The sequence below is a fragment of the Hyla sarda genome, chromosome 2 (assembly GCF_029499605.1).
Source record: "Hyla sarda isolate aHylSar1 chromosome 2, aHylSar1.hap1, whole genome shotgun sequence".
Classification (NCBI taxonomy): Eukaryota; Metazoa; Chordata; class Amphibia; order Anura; family Hylidae; genus Hyla; species Hyla sarda.
In genome coordinates this window covers 363,723,898-363,751,180 of record NC_079190.1, presented here as the reverse complement: position 1 = coordinate 363,751,180, position 27,283 = coordinate 363,723,898, and the positions used below count along the sequence as shown (strand labels likewise).

At 47.3% G+C, this 27,283-nt stretch overlaps 2 protein-coding genes across 2 annotated transcripts in view; both read left to right on the top strand.

Moving 5' to 3' along the window:
* The window catches only part of LOC130356605 (uncharacterized), a 1,200,575-nt gene that overhangs the window by 1,113,114 nt on the left and 60,178 nt on the right, over positions 1–27,283 (top strand). The window lies entirely within an intron of this gene.
* LOC130356606 (uncharacterized) lies at positions 22,870–26,649 on the top strand. The gene is made up of 2 exons (XM_056558370.1): positions 22,870–23,184; positions 25,663–26,649. The coding sequence occupies exon 2, from the start codon at positions 25,752–25,754 to the stop codon at positions 26,631–26,633; it is 882 nt and encodes a 293-aa protein (XP_056414345.1). The 5' UTR covers positions 22,870–23,184; positions 25,663–25,751; the 3' UTR covers positions 26,634–26,649.

Below are 27,283 nucleotides of genomic sequence, written 5' to 3'. Positions count from 1 at the left end.
ATTCCTATTTGTACCTTTGTTTTAACCCAAATCATAGTTTTTTTTTTACTGTCCATGATTTTTAACCAAAATCATGAGACTGAAATTTTTTCTTCACTTCAACAGCATATAACTTCTTGAGACGTTATGTATGTTGATTTGATAAAATTGGTGAATTTAAAAAAATTTTGGTAAAATTTTTTTGAGATTGTAGGCTATGGAAGCATTTCTGTGTACTGTCATTTGCATAAAATGATGCAAAGAATTGGTAAGGCACCAATTTTGGAGATGGATAGGAAGGCTGTAAGGGGAGGAGGAGGCCTCTATTAGGGCACAGTGTCTTTCATTTCGCCGTGCTCTTAATAGATAATACAGTAATGATCCCATAGCCAGCTATCGTAACTCAGTTTAACATTGTGCTATTTGTTTTTGACAGGATGTGGCACTTTTTTTTTTTATCACAAAAGCCTAGTAAGAAGGAATCTTGTTGTTTTAAATCTGTATGTAAAATGTGTAGTTTTGCTATGTGTAAATTTGTACCAATAGTGTGCTGTAGTTGCCAGCTATTGTGATGATTTTTTTGTATTCCTATTTGTACCTTTTTTTTACCCAAATCGTGTTTTTTTTTTACTGTCCATGATTTTTAACCAAAATCATGAGACTGAAAAATGTTTTCTTCACTTCAACAGCATAAAACTCCTTGAGACGTTATATGTTGATTTGACAAAATTGGTGAATTTTAAAAATTTGGGTTAAAATTTTTTGAGATTGTAGGCTATGGAAGCGTTTCTGTGTACTGTCATTTGCATAAAATTATGCAAAGAATAGGTAAGGCACCAATTCTGGAGATGGATAGGAAGGCTGTAAGGGGAGGAAGAGGCCTCTATTAGGGCACAGTGTCTTTCATTTCGCTGTGCTCTTAATAGATAATACAGTAATGTTCCCATAGCTAGCTATCTTAACTCAGTTTAACATTGTGCTATTTGTTTTTGACAGGAGGGGGCACTTTTTATTATTACAAAAGCCTAGTAATAAGGAACTTTGTTGTTTTTAAATCTGTATGTAAAATGTGTAGTTTTGCTATGTGTACATTTGTACCAATAGTGTGCTGTACTTTGCCAGCTATTGTGATTATTTTTTGTATTACTATTTGTACAGTAACCCCCCGACATGCGATGGCCCCGACATATGATCAAATCGACATACGATGGCCTCTCTGAGGCCATGGCATGTCGATGTCAGCATCGACACACGATGCTTTTATATGTCGGGTCCATCGCATTAACTGCTATCCGGCAGTGAAAAATGCTTAAGCTGCTGTCAGATAGCAGTGTTATGTGTACCCCAGCAGGTTCACTTACCTATCCCTGCTGCTCTGGGTCCTCTCCGGGGTCCGGGCCTCGCTTTCCGGCATCATTATTACATAGCTGCGCACGCCGTCCCGGCGCAACAACGTAATAACATCACCAGAAAGCGAGGCCCGAACACTGGTGAAGACACTGGGCCGCAGGACCCAGAAGAAGACGCCGGAGCAGCGGGACCCCATCGTGATCCCCTGGGAGACATCGGGAGCAGTGAGGACACGGTCCGGAGCGGCGGGGACAGGTGAGTATTTAATGCACTTTTACATTGCACGAATCCCTCAACATACGATGGATTCGACAAACGATGGGTCGTTTGGAACGAATTACCATCGTATGTTGAGGGACCACTGTGCCTTTTTTTTAACACAAATCATAGTTTGTTTTTATTATTGTTCATGATTTTTAACCAAAATCACGAGACTGAAACATTTTTTCTTCACATCAACAGCATATAACTCCTTGAGACGTTATGTATGTTGATTTGACAAAATTGGTGAATTTTAAAAATTTGGGTTATTTTTAGATTGCATACACTTACCAATGCTGTGCCATAGCACAGAATTGACCAGTGTTATCGGCGCTATCTTACTACAGGCTGTTGAAGCTTTCTGCACTAATGGAGCATAGATCAGACGAGCCGGAGGCAGATAGGCACCCTCCGCTGAGCTGATCGGGACACCACAATTTTGCCGTGGTCCTGATCAGCTCCTCTGGGCTATCTGACAACCTATTTTCATACTTTTAGATGCTGCAATGAACTTTGATTGTGGCATCTAATGTGGTTAATGCTGGACATCACCCTGATTGGTGAACTCTGGCATTAGCCACATGTCCCAGCTTTGGTGATAGCAGGCGGAACCAACCGGTTATGAAGCATAGAACTGGAGGGGGGACAGGACGTACATTTACACCCTGCATCCTTAAGGAAATACACATACACAGCCCCATATGCGTACACAGTCTCTATATACTCATACACAGCGCCAATACACACATACAGTCATGACCGTAAATGTTGGCACCCCTGAAATTTTTCAAGAGAATTAAGTATTTCTCACAGAAAAGGATTGCAGTAACACATGTTTTGCTATACACGTTTATTCCCTTTGTGTGTATTGGAAGTAAACCAAAAAGGGGAGGAAGAAAAGAAAATTGCACATAATGTCACCAGACTACAAAAATGGGCTGGACAAAATTATTGGTACCCTTTCAAAATTGTGGACAAATAAGATTGTTTCAAGCATGTGATGCTCCTTTAAACTCACCTGGGGCAAGTAATAGGTGTGGGCAATATAAAAATCACACCTGAAAGCAGATAAAAAGGAGAGCAGTTCACTTAGTCTTTGCATTGTGTGTCTGTATGTGCCACAATAAGCATGGACAACAGAAAGAGGAGAGGAGAACTGTCTGAGGACTTGAGAACCAAAATTGTGGAATCATTTCAACAATCTCAAGGTTACAAGTCCATCTCCAGAGATCTAGATTTGCCTTTGTCTACAGTGCCCGACATTATCAAGAAGTTTGCAACCCATGGCACTGTAGCTAATCTCCCTGGGCATGGATGGAAGAGAAAAATTCATTAACCCCTTCCCGCTATAGGACGTATGCATACGTCCAATCATCCGACATGTTCGTGCAATTGGACGTATGCATACGTCATAGCGATCTCCTGCACTGCCGCGGGCAATCACAGCCAGTCAATCACAGCCGGATTCCCGCCGCAGCTGCTGGAGCCGCAATCGCGCCGGTCCCCGCAGCATTAACCCCATAAATGCCGTGATCCTGATCACGGCATCTATGGTGTTGACAGGGGGAGCGCTCTCCCTCTGTTCTCCAGAGCCGGGCCACAATACAATCGCGGGTCGCCGTTGGTTGCTATAGCAGCAGGAGGTCAGATCATGACTTCCTGTATGCCTGCTACGGAAGCCTGTGAGATCCAGCCAGAGGCTGAATCGCATAGGCTGTAGTGTCTGCAGCTCATCAAGTTATACTGTGCTGCAGTACAAATGTATTGCAGCATAGTATAACCTGTAAAAAATAAAATAAAAAGTTCTTCAATAAAAGTATGAAGTGAAAGAACAAATTAAAAAAATGCCCCTTTCCCAATAAAAGCCCTGTATTATTATCAAAAAACATCAAAAACACAAATCATATACATAATAGGTATTGCCACGTCCATAATGACGTGTACTAAAAAATTATAATATAAATTATCCCGCACGGTGAACACTGTAAAAACAAAACATACACAAAAACGCAAAATTCGCCAATTTTGGTACAAATAGCGGAAAGTGAAATATGGTGGAAGTTCAATGATGTTTTGGGGTTGTTTTGCTGCCTCTGGCACTGGGTGCCTTGAATGTGTGCAAGGCATCATGAAATCTGAGGATTTCCAATGGATTTAGGGTAGCACTGTACAGCCCAGTGTCAGAAAGATGGGTTTGCATCCGGGTCTCGGGTGTTACAGCAGGACAATGGGGGACATGTATCAAAGAATTTACACCGTTTTTGTGTGTAAATTCTTGCGCAAAATTTTGCGCAAGCTGTTTTTTGAGTCTTTTTTTTTGCTTTCATTCTGATAGAGCATTTCCTCCTGATGTTGCGATATGGGGTACCTTGGAGTGACATCTATAGTATGCAAGGATTTATTAACTGCGTACTTTTCTTTTACACACAAACATTTTCCGCAAGTACATTTTTTTTGAACGCACATATAAGCCATCTTGGACTGCACTTAGCGAGATGCTCTAAATCATCGATATCATTTTACAGAGTGGATTGCGGAGATTACTCTGCTTCTGCCACTAGTCAGATTATTCCTATGATACTTAAAATCTTTCCATGTACCTTTAAATAACAATTAAATTATTATGGACACTTGTGATCACCCGTTCACTCGCAGTCTAATCTGATACACCCGATAATACACCGGGTTATAGTGTGGGTGAAATACTTCCCAACACAGATCCCGACACAGATCACTGTGTAAAATTCAAACTCCCCACTCTTCTTGAGTACAGGAGATTCCCTCCTGTGTAATGTAACTATGGTGACCACAGCTAAGAATATGCAACTGTAATGTGCAGGGAGGGAGAAGGAGGTACAGCTGTTGTGTGTATGTAGAGTGTGTATTCAGAGCTGAGTATGTTGTGTGGGTGTATGTAGCAGAGCTGAGTATGTTGTGTGTGTGTGAATGTAGCAGAGCTGCGCGTGTGAATGTAGCAGAGCAGAGTATGTTGTATATGTGAATGTAGCAGAGCCGAGTATGTTGTGTATGTGAATATAGCAGAGCTGCGCGTGTGAATGTAGCAGAGCTGAGTATGTTGTGTGTGTGAATGTAGTAGAGCTGTGTATGTTGTGTGTCTGAATGTAGCAGAGCTGAGTATGTTATGTGTGTGTGAATGTAGCAGAGCTGAGTATGTTATGTGTGTGTGAATGTAGCAGAGCTGAGTATGTTGTGTGTGTGTGAATGAAGCAGAGCTGAGTATGTTGTGTGTGTGAATGTAGCAGAGCTGAGTATGTTTTGTGTGTATGTAGCAGAGCTGAGTATGTTGTGTGTGTATGTAGCAGAGCTGAGTATGTTGTGTGTGTATGTAGCAGAGCTGAGTATGTTGTGAGTGTATGTAGCAGAGCTGAGTGTTGTGTGTGAATATAGAAGAGCTGAGTATGTTGTGTGTATGTATCAGAGCTGAGTATGTTGTGTGTATATGTAGCAGGGCTGAGTATGTTATGTGTGTATGTACAGAGGTGAGTGTGTTATGTGTGTATGTAGCAGAGGTGAGTATTAGGGATCGACCGATATCGTTTTTTTAGGGCCAATACCGATAATTTGAGATGAGCGAATCGAACTTGACGAACCCGAATTCATTACGATTTTCATGAAAAATTTGATTCGCAAGGAATACGAATATCGCCGCGATTCTATCGCACGAATCGCTTCATTAAACTCCATTTTACAGCGTTCCAGGCTATTGTAGAGCTAAGATGGCGGATCCACATGTGAGTACATGGGGCAGGGGATTATGGGAGGGCGGGAAACAGCGGCGGGAATGAAGGTAGGTGGGCTGACCCTGAACCACATGTGAGATGCAGCCTATCAGTGTTCACTGACCCCTGTGATGTCACAGCCCCTATATAATAGGCGGCCATCTTGCCTCTCTTCATTTCATCTATGCACTCAGATGCAGAGGACGGGACTGTGTGTGTGTGAATAGCTCATACCTCATACCACAGCGTTACACTGCAACTGCTAGTCACATCAGCATTAGGGAAAGGCAGGAGTGCAGAGTGCTGTGCTGTTACACTGAGAAGGATCATTGATTGCTAAAACTCCTATTCACGTTATTAAGCATTGCAGCAGAGAGGGGCAGATAGCTGTCAGCTGCCTCATACAGATCTCCAAGCTGCCTGAACTTTCTGAAGTATCTTTTCTCCTCATTTTTCAGCCCGATTAAGTTTTTTTTTTGCTCCACAAATCTTCTGCTGCTCTGAATTGTCTGACAGAGTGCAATTTAGGGTTCAATCCCTGGATTTTTTTTTGGTCCTGCTGCTGTTCAGAAATAAGTCATATTAGTGTGGACTTTAGTGCCTTTTTACATTTTTTCACCTGTTACTCTGTCTCTGTGCTAAATTCAGTGTTATACCACATGTTATACACCTGCCGGTGTATTAAAGAAAAAAAAGGTTTTCCTACGTAAAAATACGCTTAACAGTGGCCTTATCATTGCAAAGGGCCTACATACAAGCAAATAGCGTACCATATGCTATCTTTTTTTCTGTCTCTGTGCTAAATTAAGTGTTATACCACACGTTATACACCTGCTGGTGTATTCAAGAGAAAAAAGTTTTTCCTGTGTACAAATATGCTTTTTCAGTGGCCTTATCATTGCAAAGGGCCTACATACAAGCAAATAGCGTACCATATACCACCTTTTTTTCTGTCTCTGTGCTAAATTCAGTGTTATACCACAAGTTATACACCTGCCGATGTATTAAAGAAAAAAAAGTTTTTCCTGCGTAAAAATACGCTTAACAGTGGCCTTATCATTGCAAAGGGCCTAAATTCAAGCAAATAGCGCATCATATACCATCTTTTTTTCTGTCTCTGTGCTAAATTAAGTGTTATACCACACGTTATACACCTGCCGGTGTATTAAAGAAAAAAAACACATACAAATACGCTTAACAGTGCGCTCATCGTTGCAAAGGGCATACATACAACAAAGGAGTGTACTATTTAGTAACTGTTATTCTGTCTAGGGCCTATATACTTTGAAGCCGAAGGTGGGTTGTGTGGAGCTGTAACCAAGGGCAGGGACAATACATGTCTTTTATGGCCCACTGGGTAAATGTTGTTCCTGCACAGCCACAACAGCAACTTGGACAGGTCACACCACTTCCTCCTCTACGCTTTGGCTCCCAGGCAGTTGGTCCTTTTACAGTGTGTGCCTCCTTCTCCTCCTCCCCACGGCCTCCACTGCACGTCCAAATCTTGGTGGCCCTTCATCGTTCCACGTGTGTAGGGCATAGCGGTGTCAAGCCGTCCTTCACATGGTTTGCCTCGGCGAACGGAGTCACACAGGGGAGGAACCCCTAAAGTTCATTAGGGAAGAAATCCGAGTATGGCTTACTCCACGAAATCTGGAAATGGGAACCATGGTGACCGACAATGGGAAGAACATTGTGGCCGTGCTGCGACAAGGAAGTGTGAACCATTCGCCCTGCATGGCACACGTGTTGAATCTGGTTGTCAAGAAGTTCATCAAGTCTTCACATCATTTGCAAGACATCCTGACAATGGCAAGGAAACTATGATGCACTTCAGCCACTTGTACACCGCCAAGCACACTTTGCTTGAGCTGCAGCGTCAGAACGGTATCCCACAACATAGTTTCATTTGTGACGTTGCCACAAGTTGGAATTCCACCCTCCATATGTTTGACAGACTATAAGAACAAAGAAAAGCCATCACGGATTTTTTGATGATACAAGCAGATAGGAGTACTCCCCTGTGTAACTTCAATGTGAACGAGTGGCAGCTCATATTTGACACCTGCCGTTTGCTGAGGCTCTTTGAGGAAACCACATTTTTTGTTAGTCTCTCGAATTACGCCATGAACAACGTAATTCCACTCCTACATTTACTCCCAAAAATTATTGAAAACATGGCTGGTCACGGCAATGGAGATGTTGCGCCTACATCAGAAGGCTACATGAGTCCTGTGGGGGATGAACTGTTGGAGGATGATGAGGGGCAGAACGGGGCACTGTTTACGGTGGATGAGATGGCCGGTGTTTCTGGTCATTGGACAGGAGAGGAGGAGCAGGAGCAGCCAGAGGAGCTGGAGGGTTATTACGAGGGAGGCGAGACAGAGGACCCAGACACACCGTGGCAGTATGCAGTGGAGATGGAGGCAGGTAGTCACAGCGAGTCACTGTCACAAATGGCATGATGCATGCTGAGTTGCTTGCGTAGTGACCCCCGAATTGTCAAAATTCGTCAGCGCGATGACTTCTGGATCTCCACCTTATTAGACCCTCGCTACTGGCCCAGAATGGGGGCCTTTTTTACACCCAATGAGAGGGAGGATAAACTGACCCACTTCAGGGAGCTTCTATGTAGTCGGTTGGCCGATGCCATCGGCCACATGGTCCATCCACTCGCAGGTCTTACTCGGGGGGGGGGGGCCCTCTGCTCTCACCTTCCACTGCCACGGCTGCTGGGGAGGGGTGGCAGGAGCAGTACCGGCTTAATCAGCAGCAGCCTGAGTCTACAGTCGCTGATGAGTAGCTTCCTTCAGCCGCATAGTGAAGCTACTCATCAGCAGCAGGTGGACATGGAGCAGGACCTGAACCAGCAGGTGGTGGCTTACCTCGACATGACCCTGCCAACAACCGTTGAAGATCCGCTGGACTTCTGGGCAGCCAAATTCGATTTATGGCCGCAACTAGCGGAGTTTGCCCTGGAAAAGCTGTCCTGCCCGTGCCATCAGAGCGGGTGTTTAGTGCGGTGTTTAGTGCGGCCGGGGCCAGAGTCACCCGAAGGTGAAATCGTCTGTCCACTATAAATGTGGAGAGACTGACATTTGTCAAGATGAATCAGGGATGGATCAGTCAGGATTTCTAGCCACCAATGACAGATGGGTCTGAGTAGATTGACCATGCTCCTACAACAAAATTTTCTCTATGGTGGTTGGTTGTGAAACCCTCTGGGGCAGACCTGGGCATTGTACAGCCCGCTTGCCACATACGGCCCTTTAATTGGCTCTGACAGGCCCGCGCTGATTGGGGGACAACTATGCTGACTAATCTGGGGGATATCTATGCTGCCTAATCTGGGGGACAACTATACTCCTAATCTGGGGGACATCTATGCTGCCTAATCTGGGGGACAAGTATGCTCCTAATCTGGGTGACATCTATGCTGCCTACTTTGGGGGACAAGTATGCTCCTAATCTGGGGGATATCTATGCTCCTAATCTGGGTGACATCTATGCTGCCTACTTTGGGGGACAAGTATGCTCCTAATCTGGGGGATATCTATGCTCCTGATCTGAGTAACATCTATGCTGCCTAATCTGGGGGACAGCTATGCTCCTAATCTGGGGGACATCTATGCTGCCTAATCTGGGTGACATCTATGCTGGACAACTATGCTCCTAATCTGGGGGACATCTATGCTGCCTAATCTGGGGGACAAGTATGCTCCTAATCTGGGGGACATCTATGCTGCCTAATCTGGTGGACATCTATGCTGCCTAATCTGAGGGACATCTATGCTGCCTAATCTGGGGGACGAGTATGCTCCTAATCTGGGGGACATCTATGCTGCATAATCTGGGTGACATCTATGCTGCCTAATCTGGGGAACAAGTATGCTCCTAATCTGGGGGACATCTATGCTGCCTAATCTGGGGGACAAGTATGCTCCTAATCTGGGTGACATCTATGCTGCCTAATCTGGGTGACATCTATGCTGCCTAATCTGGGGGACATCTATGCTGCATTATCTGGGTGACATCTATGCTGCCTGATCTGGGTAACATCTATGCTGCCTAATCTGGGGGACAGCTATGCTGCCTAATCTGGGTGACATCTATGCTGCCTAATCTGGGTGACATCTATGCTGCCTAATCTGGGGGACAACTATGCTCTAATCTGGGGGACATCTATGCTGCCTAATCTGGGTGACATCTATGCTGGACAACTATGCTCCTAATCTAGGGGACATCTATGCTGCCTAATCTGGGGGACAAGTATGCTCCTAATCTGGGGGACATCTATGCTGCCTAATCTGGGGGACATCTATGCTGCCTAATCTGAGGGACATCTATGCTGCCTAATCAGAGGGACATCTATGCTGCCTAATCTGGGTGACATCTATGCTGCCTACTCTGGGGGACGAGTATGCTCCTAATCTGGGGGACATCTATGCTGCATAACCTGGGTGACATCTATGCTGCCTAATCTGGGGAACAAGTATGCTCCTAATCTGGGGGACATCTATGCTGCCTAATCTGGGGGACAAGTATGCTCCTAATCTGGGTGACATCTATGCTGCCTAATCTGGGTGACATCTATGCTGCCTAATCTGGGGGACAACTATGCTCCTAATCTGGAGGACATCTATGCTGCCTACTCTGGGGGACAAGTATGCTCCTAATCTGGGTGACATCTATGCTGCCTACTCTGGGGGACAAGTATGCTCCTAATCTGGGGGACATCTATGCTGCCTAATCTGGGTGACATCTATGCTGCCTAATCTGGGGAAAAACTATGCTCCTATTCTGGGGGACATCTATGCTGCCTAATCTGGGGGACAAGTATGCTCCTAATATGGGGAAAACTGATGCTTCTGGCCTTGGGCCTATAATTTTTTGAAGTTTAACAGTAGCTAAATACATGCTTAATGCAAATGTCAACATTGATCTTTAAATGTAAGGGGTTATGAAACCCTCTTGGGTACTGCGAATGACTGCTCCAGACTCATTCTGTGTCTTTCACAAACTACTTGCCTCCCTGGTGCCTCAGGCCTTGGGCCTATAATTTTTTTAAGTTTAGCAGTAGCTAAATACATGCTTAATGCAAATGTAAAAATTGATCTTTAAATGTAAGGGGTTATGAAAACCTCTTGGGTACTGCAAATGCATGCTCCAGACTCATTCTGTGTCTTTCAGGAACTACTTGCCTCCCTGGTGCCTCTGGCCTTGGCCCTAAAATTTTTGGATGTTTAGCAATAGCTAAATACATGCTTAATGCAAATTTCAACAATGATCGTTAAATTCTCGGCGCTCTGCCAGGGCATTCTCCTACCCCGCCTGGGCCGATCCGAGGACCTCACTAACCAACTCACTAACTAATCCAATCGCTTATAGCGACGGGCGGTGTGTACAAAGGGCAGGGACTTAATAAACGCCAGCTTATGACCCTCACTTACTGGTAATTCCTCGTTTTAAGATTAAATAATTGCAATCACAGATCCCTATCACAAACTGGTTTCAGCGTGCAACACGCATCTGTCCTTGAAAGATAGAGACACGCTAATCCATTCAGTGGAGCGCTAGTGCGGCCCAGGACATCTGAGGCCATAACACACCTGTTATTGCTCGATCTCGCAATTGATCGGGCAAGGTAAGGGGTTATTAAAGCCTCTTGGGTACTGCTGAGGCCTACTCCTGACTTCTCCTGGTGCAATGTATGGGGTAATTAAAGGGTACCTCTCATCAAATAAACTTTTGATATATTTTAGATTAATGAATGTTGAATAACTTTCCAATAGCATGTTAATGAAAAATATGCTTCTTTCTATTGTATTTTTCCCGATTAGTCCTGTCAGCAAGCATTTCTGACTCATGCTGGAGTCCTAAACACTCAGAGCTGCCAGCCTGCTTTGTTCACAGCCAAACAGGCTGTGAACAAAGCAGGCTGGTAGCTCTGAGTGTTCTCCTTTGTGAACAAAGCAGACTGGCAGCTCGTAGTGTTTAGGACTCCAGCATGAGTCTGAAATGCTTGCTGCCAGGACTGGTAGGGAGACCCCTAGTGGTCATTTCTTCAAAGTGGAAAATTAAATAGAAAGAAGCATATTTTTTTTATAACATGCAATTGTAAAGTTATTCTGCATACATTAATCTATAATAAGGAAAAAAGGGGGTACCAAAAGCCTCTAGACTAATACCATAAATGGTACATGATGATAAAATTGCAAAGGAATAGAGTCGGACTGTGCTTCACTTTAAATGATGAATAATATTTAATATAAAATAATTACAAATAAGACATAAATGTAAAAATAATATAAATAGTATAAATCAAATACATAAATATCTCCTTCCACAGGGCCCTTGTGGGGAGCTGATAGTATAGTAATAAAATAATTTAATAATTTAAAATCCGCATGTATGGTATATTCTTCCGCTAATCCAATTTTGTGTAAACCAGCATAGTTCACTTTTTATAAAGTGCACTCCGTGATTGTAGAATTTGAAACAGTTCATATAGTAATATAGTTACCAACTCCCATGGATGATGTGATTGTATGGCTGGACGTCCGAGAGGCAGATGGCAAGTGCTGTGGAGGTTATGTCCAGCGCTGGCATGCGCTTGCGGTGACGGGCCCGATTGCCACAGGCCTAAGAGAAGTCGCCGGTCACGGAGTTAGATGGATTACTCCGGAGATGGAAGCACACTCTGAGACAGATGGATCTACTCCGGGGACAAAGCAAAGCCTCGTGGAGAACCTCTCGGCGTCTGGTGGTGAAGCAGGTAAAATACAGCCAGGTGTAAAAGCAGCGTATAACGGAGCTTGGCAGTAGTGGTATCGGAGGTAGGAAGTTGCAGTTAGTGGATTGCGGTGGTCATGCCCGGGGGAGGCCACCTGCTTCGCGGCTGCTTACCTTTCAGGGAGTTAGCGGGTTACCAGCACCGGTCGATGAAAGATAGAGACACTCTAATCCGTTCAGTGGAGCCTGCCTGCGGCCCCGGAAATCAGAGGGCATAACACACCTGGCATTGCTCGATCTCGCAATTGATCATGCAAAGGTAGGGGGTTATTAACCTCTTAAGGACCCAGGGCGTATGGATACGCCCTCACACCCTGGGCCGCGCGCCGGGCAGAGATCGGAACCGGATGCCTGCTGAAAACCTTCAGCAGGCATCCAGGGCAAACGCCGAGGGGGGCCATGTAGGCCCCCCATGTCGGCGATCGCCGCAAATCGCAAGGGAAATCGCCCTTGCGATCTGCGGCGATACCGGGCTGATCGGGTCTCTGGGACCCGACCGCCCGGTAATTTCGCATGATCCCGGCTGTCACAGACAGCCAGGACCATGCTAAAGAATAGGAGCGAGGTGGCAAGCCTGCCACCTCCTCCGATCCCCCTGCGATCTGTCGGTTAGTTAACCGACCAATCGCAGGAGGGGGGGCGGTTACTTCCTCCCATCCTGCCCATCCCCTGAAAGTACGGAGAGGACGGGAGGAAGACCGGAGGGCGGGGGACGGGGGAGTGCTGGGGACCGGCCCCGGTACTTACCTCGTCCCTGAAGACCCGGATCCCGGCGGTGAAGACAGCGGCGGCGGCGACAGGTGAGTGGATCTTCAGCCGCGGTCGGGCCCTTTACAGCAATGCACGTCGCCGTAAAGCGACATGCATTGCTGTATTGGGACCCTGTAAACTACAACTCCCAGCATGCCCAGACAGCCCTTGGCGTCTGGGCATGCTGGGAGTTGCAGTTTTGCAACATCTGGAGGTCCACAGTTTGGAGACCACTGTGCCCTTCCAGATGTTGCAAAACTACACATGCTCAGCATGCCCTTACTGTCCAGGCATGCTGGGAGTTGTAGTTCTGTAACATCTGGCCCTTCAGATGTTGCAGAACTACAACTCCCAGCATGCCTGGACAGTTTTGGCATACTGGGAGTTGTAGTTTTGCAACATCTGGAAGGGCACAGATTGAGAACCACTGTATTAGTGGTCTGCAAACTGTAGTCCTCCAGATGTTGCAAAACTACAACTCCAAGCATGCTGGGAGTTATAGTTCGGCAACATCTGGCTCTAAAGATGTTGCCGAACTACTACTCCCAGCATGTTTGAGAATGTTTGGGAGTTGTGGGTTTGCAACAGCTGGAGGCACACTGGTTGGGAAACATTGTCTGTTTCCTAACTCAGTGTTTCCCAACCCGTGTTCCTCCAGCTGTTGCAAAACTATAACTACCAGCATGCACTGATAGACTGTGCATGCTGGGAGTTGTAGTTTTGCAACAGCTGGAGGTCCCCCCCTGTGAATGTACAGGGTACATTCACATGGGCAGGGGCTTACAGTGAGTATCAGGCTGCAAGTTTGCGATGCAGCAAATTTTGCGCGGCAGCTCAAACTCGCTGTAACCCCCCGCCCATGTGACTGTACCCTAAAAACACTACACTACACTAACACAAAATAAAATAAAAAGTAAAAAACACTACATATACACATACCCCTACACAGCCCCCATCCCCTCCCCAATAAAAATGAAAAACGTCTGGTACGCCACTGTTTCCAAAATGGAGCCTCCAGCTGTTGCAAAACAACAACTCCCAGTATTGCTGGACAGCCGTTGACTGTCCAAGCATGCTGGGAGTTTTGCAACAGCTGGAGGCACCCTGTTTGGGAATCACTGGCGTAGAATACCCCTATGTCCACCCCTATGCAAATCCCTAATTCAGGCCTCAAATGCGCATGGCGCTCTCTCACTTTGGAGCCCTGTCGTATTTCAAGGCAACAGTTTAGGGCCACATATGGGGTATCGCAGTACTCGGGAGAAATTGCCTAACAAATTTTGGGGGGCTTTTTCTCCTTTCACCCCTTATGAAAATGTGAAGTTGGGGTCTACACCAGCATGTTAGTGTAAAAAAATTAATTTTTTACACTAACATGCTGGTGTTGCCCTATACTTTTTATTTTGACAAGAGGTAAAAGGGAAAAAAGCCCCCCAAAATTTGTAATGCAATTTCTCCCGAGTACGGAGATACCCCATATGTGGGCGCAAAGTGCTCTGGGGGCGCACAACAAGGCCCAGAAGGGAGAGTGCGCCATGTACATTTGAGGTGATTTGCACAGGTGTGGCTGATTGTTACAGCGGTTTTGACAAACGCAAAAAAACCTAAACCCCACATGTGACCCCATTTCGTAAACTACACCCCTCACGGAATGTAATGAGGCGTCCAGTGAGAATTTACCCACCACTGGTGTCTGACAGATCTTTGGAACAGTGGGCTGTGCAAATTAAAAATGTTGTACAGACCACTGTTCCAAAGATCTGACAGACACCAGTGGGGGTAAATGCTCACTGTACCCCTTGTTACGTTCCTCAAGGGGTCTAGTTTCCAAAATGGTATGCCATGTGGGGGTTATTTTGCTGTCCTGGCACCATAGGGGCTTCCTAAATGCGAAGTGCCCCCCGAGCAAAATTTGCTCTCAAAAAGCCAAATATGACTCCTTCTCTTCTGAGCATTGTAGTTTGCCCATAGTGCACTTCGGGTCAACTTATGGGGTACCTGCATACTCAGAAGAGATGGGGTTTCAATTTTTGGGGGGTATTTTTTGCTATTAACCCTTGCAAAAATGTGAAATTTGGGGGGAAACACCCATTTTAATGAAATATTATTTTTTTTTTACGTATGCAAAAGTCGTGAAACCCGTGTGGGGTATTAAGGCTCACTTTATTCCTTGTTACGTTCCTCAAGGGGTCTAGTTTCCAAAATGATATGCCATGTGGGTAGTTTTTGCTGTCCTGGCACCATAGGGGCTTCCTATATGGGACATGCCCCCGAGCAAAATTTGCTCTCAAAAAGCCAAATATGACTCCTTCTCTTCTGAGCATTGTAGTTCGCTCGTAGTGCACTTCAGGTCAACTTATGGGGTACCTCCATACTCAGAAGAGATGGGGTTACAAATTTTGGGGGGTATTTTCTGCTATTAACCCTTGCAAAAATGTGAAATTTGGGGGGAATCACACATTTTAGTGAAATTTTATTTTTTTTTTTTACATATGCAAAAGTCGTGAAACCCCTGTGGGGTATTAAGGCTCACTTTATTCCTTGTTACGTTCCTCAAGGGGTCTTGTTTCCAAAATGGTATGGCATGTGTTTTTTTTTGCTGTTCTGGCACCATAGGGGCTTCCTAAATGCAACATGCCCCCCAAAAACCATTTCAGAAAAACGTACTCTCCAAAATCCCCTTGTCGCTCCTTCGCTTCTGAGCACTCTACTGCGCCCGCCGAACACTTTACATAGGCATATGAGGTATGTCCTTACTCGAGAGAAATTGGGCTACAAACATAAGTATACATTTTCTCCTTTTACCCCTCGTAAAAATTCAAAAATTGGGTCTACAAGAACATGCGAGTGTAAAAAATGAAGATTGTGAATTTTCTCCTTCACTTTCCTGCTATTCCTGTGAAACACCTAAAGGGTTAAAAGGCTGACCGAATATCATTTTGTATACTTTGGGGGGTGTAGTTTTTATAATGGGGTCATTTGTGGGGTATTTCTAAGATGAAGACCCTTCAAATCCACTTCAAACCTGAACTGGTCCCTGAAAAATAGTGAGTTTGGAAATTTTGTGAAAAATTGGAAAATTGCTGCTGAACTTTGAAGCCCTCTGGTGTCTTCCAAAAGTAAAAACTTGTCAATTTTATGATGCAAACATAAAGTAGACATATTGTATATGTGAAAAAAAAATTAAAATATTTTGAATATCCATTTTCCTTACAAACAGAGAGCTTCAAAGTTAGAAAAATGCAAAATTTTCAAATTTTTCATAAAATTTTCAAATTTTTCACCAAGAAAGTTACAATTTTTTTTAACCACTATGTTAAAGTAGAATATGTCACGAAAAAACAATCTCGGAATCAGATTGATAACTAAAAGCATTCCAGAGTTATTAATGTTTAAAGTGACAGTGGTCAGATGTTCAAAAAATGGCCGGGTCCTAAGGTGTAAAATGGCTGGGTCCTTAAGAGGTTAAAGCCTCTTGGGTACTGCTAAGGCCTACTCTTGACTGCTCCTGGGGCAATGTATGGGGTTCTTAAACACTCTTGGGTAGTGTTTTGTTTTTTTTATTTACTGATAATTTTATCAGTAATAAAATTGAATTTTCCAGAATACTAATCGTTACACAACGGAACGCTTGTTACGTGTGATTTTTAATGAAAAAATAAAATAAAAAATACGGACAGGGATTAACTCTGCTTCATCATTTTGGGCAAAAAAGTCCTTTGGTGATCTGATCTTTTGGAGACAGATGCGCTTACACACATATTGAATTAGTTTTTGTAAAAAAATTTCAATCATTGTGGGGTTTATTATTTTTGAGAAGAATGTCTTTGGGTGGTCCACCGTCCTGCATTATAGAGTCTTGTGAACTGTTGGATATGCGCTTGTTCTTACACAAAGGTATTTCTTTAAAAAATTTCTGAAATGTTGTTGTTTTTTGGAGGTGATTGTGAAGCCCGGGTGTGTACTGGTGCATCAGCCAACTCCAGGCAATATATGGGTTCCTGATGCCGCAGAGGTGGGGCCTGGGTCTGGAAATTTCTAATTTTTGGATAGCGGGTGCTACCTATGAGAAATCTTTGTCAACAATTTCATATATTGTGTTGTTTTTTTTTTGGGGGGGGGGGGGGGGGGAATTATGAAGCCCTGGTGTGTACTCTTGTATCAGCCAACTCCAGGCTGTGTCATGCAGGCAATATATGGGTTACTGATGCCACAGGGGTGGGGCCTGGTTCTGGAAATTTCAAATTTTTGGATAGCGGATGCTACCAATGAGAAATCTTTGACAAAAATTTCTCATTGTGTTGATTTTGGAGGGGGGATTGTGAAGCCCTGGTGTATACTGGTGCATCAGCCAACTCCAGGCTGTGTCCTTCAGGCAATATATGGGTTACTGATGCCGCAGAGGTGGGGCCTGGGTCTGTTAATTTCTAATTTTTGGATAACGGGTGCTACCAATGAGAAAGCTTTGTCAAAAATTTCATATATTGTGTTGTTTTTTTTTTGGGGGGGGGGGGGGGGGAATTATGAAGCCCTGGTGTGTACTCTTGTATCAGCCAACTCCAGGCTGTGTCATGCAGGCAATATATGGGTTACTGATGCCACAGGGGTGGGGCCTGGTTCTGGAAATTTCAAATTTTTGGATAGCGGATGCTACCAATGAGAAATCTTTGACAAAAATTTCTCATTGTGTTGATTTTGGAGGGGGGATTGTGAAGCCCTGGTGTATACTGGTGCATCAGCCAACTCCAGGCTGTGTCCTTCAGGCAATATATGGGTTACTGATGCCGCAGAGGTGGGGCCTGGGTCTGTTAATTTCAAATTTTTGGATAACGGGTGCTACCAATGAGAAAGCTTTGTCAAAAATTTCATATATTGTGTTGTTTTTTGGGGGGGATTGTGAAGCCCTGGTGTGTAGTGTACTAGTGCATCAGCCAACTCCACGCTGTGCCATTCAGCGACTAAATGGTCTCCTCTTGCTGCCAACATGTCCACGCTATGTCATTCAGTCACTATATGGTCTCCTGACACTGATGCCACCACCAGGCTCTGTCATTGTGCTGCTGTGCGGCAGTAATTCTAAGAGCGATGCCGGTAATCTGCATGCTATTCTGAATAACAGTATTATTTCACTACCCCAACACACTCCATATGCGTTTTAGGACACAGCAAAGTGTTCTATACCCCTATAGAGGCTGTTTGTAGGCTAGAAATAGCCTTTTTTAATATCGATTTGCCGCGAATAAATTTGGATCGAAACAAACTTTTCGGGAAAATTCGGCGAATCGGCCGAATCAAATTTTTTTAAAGTTTGCTCATGTCTACCGATAATCTGTGGAGGTTAGGCCCGATAGCAAATAACTTATACCGATATTCCGGTATAAGTTATCGGCTTTTTATCCCCCCGCGACAACGCTGCAGATCACTGATTTAAAGCGGGTGCTTTAAATCAATGAACTGCAGCGGCTTTTGCGGTGCCATAGACCACCGTTGCCACTCGCTTCTCTCCCCTGTCTGTCCGGGGGTCCTCCTGAGTCCTATCACCGCCACCGCCCTCCCCCCACCGCTGCACCGCTCCGCGCTCCCTTCCGCGCCACTGCACCACGCCGCACCCCCCACCGCACTGCTCCGGCCCCATTGCCTCCCCCATCCCCGGTTTTATAATTACCTGTTCCCGGGGTCCACTCTACATCTGGCTCCGGTGGTGTCCTCCTGAGCTGTCACTGTGCGCACTGACGGTGACGTCGCGTCATGTCACTCGTCATTGTGCACAGCGTAACGCAGGACGCAGAAGGAGCCAGAAGTAGCGTGGACCCTGGGAACAGGTAATTAAAAAACCGGGGGATGGGGGAGGCAATGGGGTCGGGGCGGTGCGGTGGAGCTTTTGCAAAACTACAACTCCCAGCATGCCAAGTTTTGCAACACTTGGAGGCATTCTGGTATGTAAACACATATATAGATATAGAGGTAAGGGGACAGATTGTTCAGCAAAATTACATATTTTTTAAACCCAGACATTCTGGGGGAGATTCACAAAAACTACTGTAATTTCTGTTCCAGCTATATTATTCACAATTTTTTTTTCTCCTCACATTTCAAATGTCTCTTTTGCTGCTTTGAAAATATGTGAAAATTCATTTTTGCACCACTTTTTTTTTTTGTGCCAAAATTGTCGATTTTTGCGCCAACTTTTACATCCAGGGAAATTCTGGTGGAAACATCTCACGAAATATTCCATGGTTACTAGTGCCCAGACAAGTGATAACTGTATAAATAAAATATTTCTGAGCTTAAATGTGAGTGCAGGTGCAGTTACCAAGAAAAAAATGTAAATAAAAGTGTATATATATATATATATATATATATATATATATATATATATATATATAACATTATTCAATAATAATTTTTTTTATGAATACTTACATACCCCCCCCCCCAAAAAAAAAAATATAAAAAAACACTAAACAATAAAACTGCAACCATTTCTGTGATTTCTACACTATCAAAAAGCTGGTGTGAAATTTTTGATGTAAACTGGACTCTCACCCCACGTATAAATATCATGTAAAGCAGAAAATATACGCGGACACGCCCACTTTTACAAAACTGACGTGAACAGCGTAAACTGCGGCACAAAGCTCTTTAAACATGTGGTGATACTTTTCGCACAAAAATAGATTTTTCATTTTATTTTTTGGTGCAAAATTCTTTGAGAATCTCCCACTCTGTGTACTTTATACAGATTTATGATTTTACTATTATGCAGAGTTTTGTTCGGCCCACCTGCTGCTCCAGCACTTCTAGCTATGAGCAGTGAGCAGTGTACCATGGGAGGTAGAGAAGGAGTGCACGGTAGAGCGAGGGGGGGGGGGGGGGGGGGGCGTTTCTATATTTGCACAAAATTTATCAAAGGACATGCACAACTTTAGTAAATCTTGAGCAACAGTGTAAATTAGAGAAGCAGTGTAAAGGGGTAGAACTGTGTCTACAATAGACATGTAATGATACATGTCCCCCACTGCCCCTATATACACACACATGGCCATCATACACAGCTTCTATATGCACATACACTGCCACTATATAGACACACATCCATCATAAATATATACACTGGCCCACATTTATCATTGTAGGTGTAAGTGAAGCATTTTTTGTGTGTGCTGGTAATGTGTAGGAGCACCATATTTATTAAATGTTCACAAAGTATATGATACATTTTGTGCAGGTCACATTTTCTCAAATTTCTCTCTTCACATACACTAAAAATCTACGCCAGGTCTGGGATGGTGTAGTTTTAGAGACTTTTCAGTGGCTTTGCGCCTTTTTACAAAAAGGCGCATTTCATAAATCCCTTCTATATCATGTGTATTGCCAAAATCAGTGGATTGCAACTCAAAATCAGCAGAAATGTGTAAACAAAAAGGCGCAAATAAACCCTGCTTGCGCCTTTTTGTAGACACAAAAAACAGTCTAAAGACAATGATAAATGTCGGCCACTGCCTCTATATACACACACTGCCCCTTTATACACACATGGCTAGGGCTGCAACGATTAATCGATGCAATCGATAAAAAATCGTTAACGGGATTCGTTGTCGACTAATCCCGTTATCAAATAATCGCCCGATTCGTTGTCTGCCATCAGTGGCGGCATTGAATGAATGAATGAAGCCGACATGTCTCCGCTGCTGCCCTGCTCCTAGTGCAATCAGCCACCGCCGGGACATGTTTATTCTATGCTGCTCATCTCTGTCGGGTAAAGAGATGAGCAGCAGAGAATAGACATATCCCGGCGCTGCGCTAGGAGCAAGGCAGCAGTGGGTCATGTCGGGCTGCGGCAGCAGGGCCCCCTTTAGACCGCAGCCCCCACCCTTGTATACAGCTCACCTACAGCTGTACTCTGTCGCGTACTGCCGCTCCGCTGCCCCGTTCTCTCGTCCGTATCACGTTGTCCTATGGAGGACCATGTGACATACATGTCACTCCTCCCCTGCGCCCGACGTAACGTTACGGAGTGACGTGTGTGTCACATGGTCCTCCATAGCACAACGTGATGCGGACGGGAGAACTGTGCAGCGGAGCGGCAGCCCCTGACAGAGGACAGCTGCAGGTGAGCTGTCTACAAGGGTGGGGGCTGCGGTCTAAAGGGGGGGGCCTGCGGTCTAAAGGAGGGCCCTTCTGTCTAAAGGGGGGGTGTGCTGTCTAAAGGGGGGTCCCTGCAGTCTAAAGGGGGGTCCCTGCTGTCTAAAGGGGGGGGTCCTGCTGTCTAAAGGGGGAGGCCCTGCTGTCTAAAGGGGGGGGGCTGCTATCTAAAGGGGGGGTCTTCTGCCTAAAGGGGGGGGGGCTGCTGTCTAAAGGGGGGTCCTGCTGTCTAAAGGGGGGGGCTGCTGTCTAAAGGGGTCTGTAAAAGCAATGTTCTGCAGTCTGCATATACACATGTGTATAGGAGTGCTATATAAAAAAAAAGGAAAAAAAATTACTTTTACTTCTCCCCCAATAAAAATTAGCTCCCCCATTTCCTATAGCTATACAAAAAAAGTTAAATAATTATTTTTTTTAAATATTTGATACTACCGCATGCTAACTGTCTGAACTATTAAAATATTAGTGAATCATTAACATTTTTTTTTTTATATAGTTTAATAGTTACCCATGCGGCAGTATCAAATTACGCTGGTTTCTGTACAGGATCATTAATAATGATCCTGTACAGCAACCGGTTTAAACTTGAAAAAAAAATAAAAAATTATAAAATTGCTGCTATTTGGTCACATCACATGCTAGAAACTTTTAATATGGCCATTGTACATAGTTTTTCAAGTAGAATCAGCTGAACCCCTTTTTTATGGCATTTTGACATTTTTTCCAATTAATCGATTAATCGATAAAATAATCGACAACTAATCGATTATTAAAATAATCGTTAGCTGCAGCCCTATACATGGCCATCATACACACATACACAGCTTCTATACATATATACACTGCCACTACATATACACACACTGCCATCATACACACATATACAGCCACTATATACACATACACTGCCACTGTATATACACACACATCCATCATAAATATATACACTGCCTCTATATACACACTGCCCCTTTATACACACATGGCCATCATACACACATACATCCACTATATACACATACACTGCCACTGTATATACACACACAGCCATCATACACACATATACAGAAAGCCCTGGAGGGGACAGAATGGGAACGGAGGGGCCCCATGACAGGGGTATTATGCGGGAAGGTAAGGGTTAAATGTGAGGAGTTTAGAGGAGGGAGTTAGGGAAGCGCGGGCTTTTAGTGAGGGAGTAGGGAGGAGTTAAGGAGGGTATATAGGTGAGGGCATTGATACGGGGGTCACAATCTGCGTGGCTGAAGAAGTGTCCCTACCTGTGCCATGGCAGACATGGAAGCGATTCTGCGGCGCGTGCGGGATGAGGTCCTCCGGTGCGGCTCCCAGTGGCTGGAGGACGCGCTCCCATCCCTCACCGCCTCTCCGGTGCTTTCGGCGGGGGAGTCCGGGCCCCGTTCTAGCGGTCGGCGCTCTCGCCCGCCGGAGCGCCTGTCACCTGCAGCTTCCCCTGTTCCCAGGCGCCGACGGGTGAGTCCTTCTCCGGCCGCTTCCTGCCGTGGGTCCGGAGCGTCGGGCGGGGGGCGGTCCGGTCAGGCACCCCTCGGTCGGCCTGTTGTGAGGAGCGGTGCGGGGCGTGCTGTCGGCGCGCCCCTGGGCTTCAGTGAGGGACCGGTGCGTGGTGCGGCCCGCTCTGGAGGGCGGGCCCGGCGGAGATCCGGAGCTGCTGTTTCCTCTGCCCCTCAGTCGGGGGGGCAGTCTCCTGCAGGCCTGGTTGCTGCCCGGGCCGTGATTCATGTTGCGCCCTCTGCTTCCTCTTCCAGGGGGAGCAGGAGGGCTGGTTCTGCAGTGTTCCCTGCTGCTGCTGCCGGCAGGGGGGCGGTGCTTCTGGGAGGAGACGAGATCGAGGCTGCTCTCAGTGAGGTCAGTGAAGATGATCTGCTGCTGCTGGCTGGAGATTCTACAGAGACCCTGGACCCGCTGTCTTGTCCCCTGCTCCCCTCCGGGGTTGTAGCAGGTGTTGGCGTCAGCGGGGTCCGGTCGCCGCCACTGTCCGTCCAAGCCGCTGGTGGGGCGAATTCTGCTGCTGCGGAGTCGTCGGACGGGGTCCCCCCGGTCCTTTCCTTGGAAGATGTGTCTGTCGCCCGTGATGTCCGGAGTCGCCCTTCTTCTGGAGTTACGGCCGCTGGTTCCGAGCCGGTGAGGTCGGGTGAGTCTACCACTGTCTCCAGTCTGGGGGGTTTTGGGGGGGGGGGGGTGGGCGATTTACAATTGTTTTTTAATGGCTTGCATGCTTTACTGCGGGGGAGTGGTCTGGGGGCGGGGGGGTCCCAGGTGTCTCCCGTACCTGTTTGGGGGGCTGGGGGGGTGCAGCTGGCCGGGGGGGGTGCTGGGGTGTCAGGACCGGTTGGGGGGACTGGGTCGGGCTCGTCGGTAGGGGCCCCTGTGGTGGCGGCGTCGGGCTCTGGGGGAGGTGTTCGACTAGCGGATGCGGCTAGGGGGGAGATTTATGTTTGTTTTGAGGGCCCATTGGGCGCTCATCTCAAGGCGGAAGTCCGGGATAAAATTTGGAAGCGGGAGTATGTCGACATTTTTTCGCTCCTGCCGCTGGATAAGTTCAACTTGGACAGGGTCCGGCCGGACGAGTCTAAGCGGTTGGAAAAGGTGGAGGAGGAAGAGCGTCGGCGGTATCGGCTGATACCGCGGACGTTCTCTAATTGGCTTCAGGCCTTCGCCATTTTGGCTAGCGTGGTGGGTGAGAAGGCGCCGGAGTCCTGCTCCGGTCTCTTCTGCTACATGGATGCGGTGGGGGAGGCGTATCGGATTTATGGGGGCTCGGCGTGGCTTCGGTACGACGAGCAGTTCCGACAACGCATGGCGGTGCGTCCGGATCTGCGTTGGGAGCATAAGGATATCGGTTTGTGGATGCGGCTGATGGCGGCTCCTCGTAGCGGGACCGGGCCGCAGTCCTTTCGGGACGGTGTCGGGGGTTCGGGTTTGGGGTCAGGGCGGTCAGGGGGGGCCGGGCGTGGGGTTTGTTGGCAGTTCAACGAAGGGAGCTGCAAGTTCGGGGCGGATTGCCGGTTCAAGCACGAATGTTCCGGTTGCGGGGGAGGGGGACACGGTTTGTCACGCTGTTTCCGGCGGGGGAAGGGTAAGCCGGGAGAGGCTGACCAGAAGAGGGGTGACGCCGGTGCGGGTGGAAAGGATGTTGCCTTTCCTCGCGCTTTACCCAAATAGGGAGGCGGCGGAGCTGTTGCGTTTGGGTTTCGCGGAGGGTTTTCGGATCCCCTTTTCCGGGTCGGCGGGTTCGGGGGGGCAGGTGCGGAATTTGGTTTCGGCACGGGCCCGTCCGGAGCTGGTAGAAGAAAAGCTTTTGCGCGAGGTGGAGCTGGGGAGGATGGCTGGTCCTTTTGCTGGCTCTCCTATTGAGGGTTTGCGGGTGTCGCCTTTGGGCCTAGTGCCCAAAAAAGAGCCCGGCAAGTTTCGCCTCATTCACCATCTCTCACACCCTGAGGGGGGATCGGTGAATGACGGCATTGACCCGGTTTTGTGTGCGGTGTCGTACACTTCTTTCGACGCTGCGTTGGTGTGGGTGCGGCGTTTTGGGCAGGGGGCTTTGTTGGCGAAAACGGACATAGAGGCAGCTTTTCGCCTGCTGCCTGTTCATCCTGACAGTTTTTACTTGTTGGGTTGCTGCTTAGGTGATAGTTTTTTCGTTGACCTTTGTTTGCCCATGGGTTGTTTTATCTCGTGTGCATTTTTTGAAAAGTTTAGTTCGTTTTTAGAATGGGTGGTGCGGCGGGAGTCCCAGTTGGACTCGGTGTTGCACTACTTGGATGATTTTCTTTTTTTGGGTCCGGCCGGGTCTCGGGTTTGTGCGGTGCTGTTGCAGGAGATGGAGCGGGTCGCAACGTGGTTTGGCGTCCCGTTGGCGCCGGACAAGACGGAGGGCCCGTCTACGGCGGTTAAGTTTCTGGGGATCGTTATTGATACCGTGGCGATGGAGTGTCGGTTGCCGGATGAGAAGCTGAGTGAGCTGAGGGAGGAGGTCAATAGGGCATGCAGGGTTAAGAAATTGCAATTGCGGGAGGTCCAGTCACTACTGGGTCGTCTCAATTTCGCCTGCAGGATCATGCCTATGGGGAGGGTTTTTTGCCGGCGGCTTGCGGCGGCTACCGCGGGGGTTTCGCGGCCTACCCACTATGTCAGGTTGTCGGCGGACTTGAGGGCGGATTTGCGGGTTTGGCAGGATTTTTTGGGCAGGTACAACGGTCGGTCAGTGGTGATGGGTTGCCCGGTTTCTAATTGGGATTTGGAGTTGTTTACCGACGCGGCGGGCGGTTGTGGTTTTGGGGCCTATTTGCAGGGTCAATGGTGTGTGGGTCAGTGGCCGGAGGTCTGGCGGGTGGCGGGTTTGACGCGGAACTTGGCTTTGCTTGAATTGTTTCCGATTGTGGTGGCGCTGGAGGTGTGGGGGGACTTGTTTTGCAATAGAAGGGTCTGCTTTCATTGCGATAACATGGGGGTGGTACAGGCTATCAATAATCAGACGGCGAATTCTCCGCCGGTTGTTACGCTACTGCGTCACCTGGTGTTGCGGGGTTTGGAGCTTAATTCGCATGTTGTCGCTTTGCATGTGCCGGGGGTGGTTAACTCAGTCGCTGATGCTCTCTCTCGTTTGCAGTGGGACCGATTTCGGGAGTTGGCACCGGAGGCCGAGGAGCGGGGGATCCCTTGTCCGGAGTGGCTGTGGAGGCTGGTTTAGCTGTGGCGATGGGCCTTGTGGGACGGTCTGTGACCAGGTCAACGTGGGAGTCTTATAGTCGGTGGTGGGCAGATTGGGAGTTATTGCTTCGGCAGCTTTCCATTACGGGCGCCCCTTCGGAATGGGAGGCGGCTCTTTTATTTTATGTGGGCAGGGCTTTTTGTGAGCGGGTGTCCCCGTCGGGTCTGGGTCGCCGGATGGCGGCTTTGGCCTTTTGGTTCAAGGTCCGGGGAGTGCCGGATGGGACGAAGTCTTTTTTGGTGCGGCAGGCGGTGCGGGGGTTTCGTAAGGGGGCTAGTTCTAGGGATTGGCGCAAACCGGTGACATTTTCGTTGTTGTTGCGCTTGGGTTCTTTATTGGCTGGGGTGTGTTTTTCGGTATATGAGCTATGTTTGTTCCGTTTGGCTTTTGCGTTGGCGTTTTTTGGGGCTTTTCGTATATCGGAGTTGGTGTCGCCTAGTCGTTGTCGGGCCGGGGGGCTTCTTTTTTCGGATGTGGTTCTGGTGGAGGGGGTTTTGCAGTGCCGTGTTCGGCGGTCAAAGACGGATCAGTTGGGTCGGGGGGCGGTGGTGCGTTTGGCGCGCCTGGGGAGTTCGGAGATGTGCCCGGTGGCTTGTTACTCCGCGTTTTTGGCTTTGCGGGTGGGGATTGTGGGTCCGTTGCTGGTCCATGCTGACGGGGGTTTTCTGTCTCGTTTTCAGTTTGTGGGGGTTTTCCGTAAGTGTTTGCGCGCGGGGGGATTCGTGGCAGAGGACTACAGTTCTCATTCCTTCCGGATAGGTGCGGCGACCGAGGCGTCTCGGTGGGGCCTGGGACCGGAAATGGTTAAGCAGATTGGGAGGTGGGAATCGGAGAGGTATAGGCTGTACGTTCGTCCTCATTTGTTGTGATGTGCGTGTGTTTGCGAGTGTGGGTTGTACTGTATTCTTTTCTTTTGTCGTTTCAGTGGAGCGGCTGGGCTTGTCTGGATTGTCGGCCATTCGTATGTGACGCATGGGGCAGTGAGGGCAGGGGTTCGGCCGGCGGGCAGACAGTTGGGATTGGACGGTTCGGTGGCCCAGGTTCGCTGGTTGGGAAAGGGGGGCATGAGGTGGTCAGAACTGTTGTCCAGGGTCCAGTTCTTTGTTCAGCTGGACCGGTCCCCAGATATATTGGTGGTCCATTTAGGTGGGAATGATTTGGGTGTGCGCAGGTCTCGGGATTTGATCAGGGACATTAAACTGGACCTGTTGCGTTTGTGGTCCTCTTTCCCGGATTTGGTCCTGGTGTGGTCCGAGATGGTTGCCAGGCAGAAGTGGAGGCAGGCTCGGTCGGTGGTAGCAATTAACAAGGCGAGGATTAAGGTGAATAAGGCGGTGAGTAAGTTCGTGGCCAGGAATGGTGGTTTGGTGGCGCGACACCGGGATTTGGAGGAAGGGGGTGCGGATTTTGTGGCCTCGGATGGTATTCATCTTAATGGGATGGGTATGGATTTGTGGCTTCTTGAGTTGAAGGAGACAGTGGAGAGGGCATTGAGGCTGTGGAGGAACGGGGACAAGTA